The sequence below is a fragment of the Lepeophtheirus salmonis genome, chromosome 13 (genome assembly GCF_016086655.4).
Source record: "Lepeophtheirus salmonis chromosome 13, UVic_Lsal_1.4, whole genome shotgun sequence".
Lineage (NCBI taxonomy): Eukaryota > Metazoa > Arthropoda > Copepoda > Siphonostomatoida > Caligidae > Lepeophtheirus > Lepeophtheirus salmonis.
In genome coordinates, this window is record NC_052143.2 from 12,609,755 (window position 1) to 12,617,404 (window position 7,650).

Here is a 7,650-nt window from a genome sequence, read left to right on the forward strand (position 1 = left end):
AAAAATCTGATAGCTTTTATATATATTCAATTATAATACATGATGTATATACATATCGAATATTGAACAAATATTATGAACATTTATTTTTGTCTATAAATAATTGTTTCCCACCAATGTTGTAAAATGGAAGACTAAAAAAACATTATTCAATAAATGTTATCTTAAGTCATTCTAATGTTAAAACGTAATGATCAATTACTGATAAACATTTGTTAATGCAGATTAGAAGGATTATTTGATTCATTTTAACTACGATGTATCAATAAACACATTTAAGGAGCTGAATCGTATTATTTATTAATTACTTAATACTAGTTCTTATTATCCTCTTTTATTGTTACAGAGTACTTTGAGAGCAAGGAAGAGAAGTAGGAATGTTATTTTATTGTAGACCACCCATTAGACATGTTCAATTGTAATTTATAGAAGAACCATATCATTTGATTAAAAAAAGTGTATATATATATATAATAAATAAACACAATTAAGACACAAAAAATATATTTGATCAATAAATTTTTTTGATTAAAAAATGGGTCTTTTAAAGCATGTGTCTATGAAGGTCGCCCAAGCCACTGCCTCTTCTGCAGCCCCTTCAAAGATGGTTGCAGTGAAGGACGTGCAAAGAGGTTGAAATATTCAAAAAAAAAAAAAAAAAAATCGTGAAGGAAAGAAATATAATTCGAGTTAAGAAGGTCCATTACATGCACCTTAAGAACTACAGATCCCAAGTATAATATTAAGTCGAATTATTTGTATGTAAAAAACATCATTAAGAAATAAAGATTTATTGATAATAGAGTATGTCAGACAAAAGATCTAAGACAGGAATACTATTGTGTTTTTTAAGAAATGTTTTGTTCTAACAAGGACCAAATCAATTTAATAGTTAAAAAATGTTCTTTCCATTTTAGTAAAATTGTATAGAAAATGTTATTTTAACATTTGGGGAATTAGGAGTTAATTAGATATTGATAGTACTCGTCACAAGTTCCAATGTGCTTTTTTAAATGGTATTACATATGTATATTATAGAAATATATACGAATTTGTATAAACATAAAAAAAAAATTGTTAATAGTGATTTCAAAAATTGAAGTTCCCTTGAATTTATTATAAACAATTAGAAATAATTTTGGGAGAAAGAAATAAGTGTAAGATAAATCAGCATAAAGCCCCAAGGCCTCGATCTCTAACATTCATAAAAGGATTACCAATTTTTTAGCGTTGATTATCATCGATATATTGCAAATTTTTCAATATAATAAATAAATCTATGAATACTTTTTTTTTTTTTGTTGTTGATTTATGATCGATTATTTATTGTATTTATTTTAGTTGTTCTTGCTTCTCAAGAGGAGTGAGTAAATAAAAAGTGAGAAAGTTTTATTATTGATTAAACAAGGAAATGTCAAAAACTCCTTATGTAAAATGTGTGCTCGAGTTGCTTACTGTGTGGATATTGACAAATCCGTGATTATAGGAAATTTTGAAAAGCGAGGATGGGTTCCCGTGGGACCAGAAGACGATTGGCACTTTTACTGGGCCTCAACACAAACATGTCGAAATTTATTTGCTGTTGACTCTGGGTATCGACTTAATGGTAAGTGGATTATGTGATTCGAGGTCTAAATATATTATACATACATATACATTTATAGATTTCCAAATTATTAATCACTTCAGCAATCACTACGAGTTGACAAGAAAGGATTTGATGGTCAAAAATATGAAGAGATATCGAAGAGATCTAGAAAGAGAAGGGAGTCCTCTAGCAGAAAAGAATGAACATGGACGCTATCTATACTTGGATTTTATTCCAACCACATTTATCCTTCCTGCCGGTAAGAAAAGTCTGGAAGTCACTTCATAACCAATTTAGAAACTACCTATTCATAGATTATAACATGTTTGTCGAGGCCTATCGGAAGAATCCATCTAGTACATGGATCATGAAACCTTGTGGAAAGTCGCAAGGAGCAGGGATATTTCTTATCAATAAACTTTCAAAATTAAAAAAATGGTCTCGAGAATCTCGGACCGTTTTTAATCCAAATTTAGTGAAGGAGTCATATGTGATAAGTCGCTATATTGAGAATCCGTTGCTCATGGGAGGACGTAAATTTGATTTGAGACTCTATGTACTGGTCACATCATTTCGACCATTGAAAGTGTATTTGTATAAGCATGGTTTTGGAAGATTTTGCACTGTGAGGTATAATTTTTGTATTTATTTTTTTAACAAAAATGAGGGCTTCTGGTTTTAATAACATTTTTAATTAGTGTTTATTTATGTATAAAATCTTAAATCTATCCTTTTTTTATCATCATCAAAGTATTGCAAAGTATTTACATCTTTTCCATTGTCTTTGATGTTTTTTATTCATTAAAAATATTCATCAAAGAAATCAAACGGGGGCCTTTCCTGTGCAATTATGTGTTTACATAACATAAATGTGCATAAAACAAGCGTTTTAAAGAACATGTTGTTTTAATCCTAATTTGTTTTATATCACTAGATATGATGACTCTGTCAATGAAATGGATAATATGTACATTCACTTAACCAATGTAAGCATTCAAAAAACAGGGGAAGAATATAACAACATCCACGGAGGAAAACTGTCTGTTCAAAACATGCGTCTCTATCTCGAAACAATGCGTGGAAAAGAGGAAACAGATAAACTCTTTAACGAAATGTCTTGGCTTATTGTTCACTCCCTTAAAGGTACTCCCCAGCGGTAATATAAATATATGATACATCCAAAAACCCTCAGACCCTCATTAGCATAATTATAGTCGGTGCTATGAAAACTTTTAATGACTTGCTAATATTTCTTTAAATGTTGAATGTATCTACTTTCATCAGAGCTTTAGTAAATTTTTACTAATTAAATACTTATATGTAAAGCATATTTTTAAAGGGAATAGCATTTGTGCATGTTTTTCCATGATTTATTTATTAAAATGTAACGTCATGAACAAAAATTTACTAAAATAACAAATGAAATTAAATATAAAAATCAAATCATTCATTCATGAATGTCAAACCTCATATATTTTTAGCTGTTGCACCCGTGATGGTCTCAGACAGACACTGCTACGAATGTTATGGCTATGATATCATTATTGACGATACTCTAAAGCCCTGGCTCATTGAAGTCAACGCATCTCCTTCACTCAGTTCAACAACGGTCAGTGACCGTATCATGAAATACCGTCTTATCAACGACATTATTAACATAGTTCTTCCAGCTGATGGGGTTCCTGATGTTAAATGGAATAAAGTTCCATCTTCTGAGATGATGGGCAGTTTTGAGCTATTATTGGATGAAGAGCTTGCAGCCACTCATGAAAATGCAATGGGTACAGGAGGGCAGCCGAGAAGTTCAACTACGTCTTCTTCTAAGACCTATAATTCTAAATGGAAACGGGATGGACCCTAAGCTTTTGTTATAAATTGAGGATATTTTTCTCCCTAATTGTGTACTTCACAATACCCTTATATAATTAAAATGGATCATAAAGTTGTCATCCCAAATGAGTCATTATTGAGAATAAATAGATTCAAATATTAGATCTTTCCTTATGTAGTATGTCAAGACAGGTTTGTCTGTTGTAGTTGCAGTTACTTTTTCTTCATCATAGAAATTGACGAAATATATATAACATTTTTATATTTAACTTATTATTAGTGCATTACTCCATTTTGTTTTATTTTTAGATTTTGTTTAGGTCTCAGGCACATCATCATCCTTTGCATCATTCATGAATTTCATTTTAAGCAAATAACCCTTGGCAATACTTGCTACATACTAGTTTGTAAAAATGAGAAATACTAATTAACTTTTTTTTGTATGTCTGTGTATTTTTTATAACATTTTTTAGAACTTCGATAAAAATCTCATTAAAGGTAATTAAACATACTATGAGACCAATACTTTCCTTTTTTATGAAAATAGGATCTGTTTATTTCTGTTACTAATATTTGCAAACAAAAAAAATTAAAAATATATTTTTGATCATGACAACCAAAAGTATGTGATAAGGTGTATTATTATACAATTTTTTACTAAGCTACTTATTGTTGGATTAAGAATATTTGATTTTGTTTATTATTACTGTTAAATGTAAAATATACTTTTAATCTTATTAGGCAATATGTACTGATCTTTATATATATATAAAACGTATTTTGTATTAATATATTTTTATTTTGGTATGTATTTAAACTATACTGGATCCCACAATATTTTTTTTTGTGAAAACCTTCCATCAAAGACAGTTTTACAATGGTTTGTGCTATTATTTTATAAGTAAATATTATCATAGGGATATTTAACACTTGTGATTTTACTTTAACAGTTTTAATAAATAAAAAAAAAACATTAAGAGGTAGTAACCATTTACTTATGACAAGTGAAGTATTTTTGCACTATATATTTAACCAACTATGGATTTGATATTTTCAGTAAGTACACACATACAAATCTATGTATGTACAGGATTCAACATAATTCTGATACCCATTTAGAATTGGCTGTTGGCTCTTATATTATTGATGTGATTGATTTTTGACACCATTGGAAAATACAGAGTCTGACGTTATAAAAAAAAAGGTGTAATTTTTGAAAATCGTCTGAAAAGTAAACATACTTTTTACTGAAAACTGCATAAATTATTCCCCATTTGTGATGAGTACCTTCCCAATCCTCTCCCTGACTTTGGCGCACACCTCTTTGTTCTTGAATTTATTCAAAACAGTGATCCAGGTCCTGGTGATGTTGTACTACTCATTTTGGCGTACCTCCTTTCTTCAGGGTCTTGCTCCACCTATCTTGCACTCAGCATTGCCACCGTTGGACTTGAGGGCTCTGATAACCTTTTGAATGATCTTCACATGGTATCCCATAAACTTGGATATTTGTGCAGTCAATTTTTCCAAACTCATGTATTGCCTCCGTGTCTGGACAGTTAGCCCAGCCTGATTGCTCTTGGTGCTGAGAAATACCCTGTTTTATATGACTAACATGTTTGCTACGGGTGTAATTCTGGGAAAAGAGATATCTGCTCAGGCTAATTTGAAAGCATATATTTTATTTATATTAATTATACTGACATTTTCATAAGATTAGCTTTTTTGTCAATAGTAACCTTGCCACAGAGTACTTTTTGTTGCCGAATTTTATCAGCCCTTACTCAGTAATGTTGTATTGAAGCGCGAATTTTTTTTTGAAATAGAACATTTTCATCTATGCGAGGTTTTGGGATTTTATATTCAATACTTCAAGTGCAAATGTAAATTGTTGTATAACTGTTTTATTCAAGTCAAATTTATATGAACATAGTTGTTTATACTTCAAATATTATTTGTCGATTCGTATTATTTTACTATCCCAAAAAATCATTACTCTATTATATATAGCATTAGAAATGTTTAATCTTTGTCAAAGTTGTTTATTTTGAGGGGAACCATCTGTAAATCGTACAAGTTAATTATAATTCGTGAGATTTGTGAGTTCTGAAACAAATTGAAATAGTTTGGCCTTTCATCCAGTATTATAAATGATGAAAAAAATACAATAAGCTCGGATTCAATCGCATATGAGATAGTTGATAACTTTTAAAAATGTCGAGGTTCTTGCCAGTCAAAGCCAAGATTATAAAACTGGAATACAACAATGCTAGGAAGTAATGTTCGAATTGTTTTTCCTAAGGCCATTCAAACTTTTTCTTGCTCTAAGGAGAACGTAAAATTAAAAATCATCAAAACCATTTACTATTGTCAGTAACGCCATGCCTCAAGGGCGAGAAAAGATTGTCAATAGTAAAAGTAATTAAGAGTCTTAATATACCATCAACTACTAAAACCCAAACTATCAACTCTGTAGAAAAAGGCCATCCCAATATAACTTCAAAGAGGCGTCCACGTTTGCTTGAACTGTCAAAGAATACTTGTAGGTGTTCAATACGTCCAAAAATCACTATGAAAAATGTAATAGAAGAAGATAACCAAAAAACTATGAGATATCTAAAATCTATTTCCATTTCAGACTCACGCAAAGACTCAATCACATCTGGGATTACATCACTCATTGTCCATAACAACCCTTACATAAACGAAGCAAATCAAACTCGGCTAAGAAAGACTCAGAGAAAACTCAATAAACAGTTGTTGTACAAGTTGTCCAACAAGTAACGACGACCCTTTCACAGAAAGTTGTATAGAAAACTGTCCAGGACATTTAAATTATAATATTTCAACTATAAGAGTAAGGCAAGCCTTAATTAATAGAACGTTAATAAATGAATCAAATAAACTACAGAAAAAATTTAATTCTTGAAAAAAGGAAAACCACACAAACGGTGAACATTCTCTGAATTTTTATTTAACAGGTCGAACTTTTAAAATAAAATAAAAATAATACAAAGACAATACTCCACAATTAAAGAAATGGGAATACTTATGACTTACAATGTTAACTCCGTAGCCTCTCTAAGAATATCATCAACAACAATTAAATACATCAGAGGAGTTTCATTTACTGGAGTAGTCGCTCAAATTGACTCTTGGCGTGTGAAGATATAAATGACATTGTCCACCTTTTCCTGAGAGCTCATTCTTTCTTCTTCACAGAGGGAATGATAAAAACAAACCACCCGTATTATTGCTCTTATATAGAAGTTTCTAAGCCCTCAAATGAGAGAGGCAGACTCTGAAAGGAATTATTTAGTAATTGAGAAGGACATTCTCAGAAGAAAACAATAATATATGCGTTATATGGTCCAAGCTTTGGTTCTCTAACATAACGAAAAAAATTGGCCCGAAATCTGAGAATGAGTGTCTAATAGCAGGTGACCTAAACAATACCCGCTATTTGTCACGTGGGGATATGTGGGTTTTTGTAAGAAAAACAATGCTACACATCTAGAATAGGTTATTAATAAAAAAATAAAAATGTGGTCTTGTGTTTTATGAGTTTGCACCAAAAATTACTTTTACAGAGATTACAAGATCTGGTAACAAAATACAATGTCGACTTGATTATGTTCTGTCTTCATGCAATTTGGCAAATCTTTTGGAAGCACTTATGGTGTTCTGATCGTTTATTTCTGACCATTTTCCAGTTTTTGCAGCATTCAATAGTCCGTCAAAGCCTCAAAAATCATTCTGAAAACTGAATGTGTCTCTCCTAGAAGCAGAAGGAACTTGTAAGTCACAATTTTGGAACTTTCCGCGCGGGGAAAAACTCCCACTGAAAATGCCAAGGTTCTGAAATACAGCCACACCACCGTTTACAGCGTGGTAGCCAAAGGAACTCCTGAGGCGACCACAAGATCTAAGTCAAGGCCTCGAAGGTTGGACAAAATGGTTGCTGCCGTGAAAAAGTTTATCGAGGACAAGAGAGGCAAGGTCACTGTCAGTGGCCTCTCCAGGGAGTTCAACGTCAGCAAAAGGACCATGGACCGGCTTGTTAAGAAATATCTTGGCCTTAAGGTTTACAAGAGAACCTCTCGTCAAGCCCTCAAGTTGTAAAATTTAAAGGAGTGTCGAGCTTTAGACGCGCAACCTGACTATATACAGACAAATCCAAAGATTAAGAAGGCAATACAGGTGCGGGATGGGCTATCACTCAAGGTGGTATG

General features: G+C 31.6%; 1 protein-coding gene across 1 annotated transcript; it reads left to right on the forward strand.

The window, feature by feature from the left end:
• Positions 1-1,339: 1,339 nt before the first annotated feature.
• On the forward strand, positions 1,340-3,691 carry TTLL1B (Tubulin tyrosine ligase-like 1B). The gene is made up of 5 exons (XM_040724237.2): positions 1,340-1,606; positions 1,665-1,847; positions 1,903-2,218; positions 2,523-2,731; positions 3,070-3,691. The coding sequence occupies exons 1-5, from the start codon at positions 1,435-1,437 to the stop codon at positions 3,447-3,449; spliced, it is 1,260 nt and encodes a 419-aa protein (XP_040580171.1). The 5' UTR covers positions 1,340-1,434; the 3' UTR covers positions 3,450-3,691.
• Positions 3,692-7,650: the final 3,959 nt, after the last annotated feature.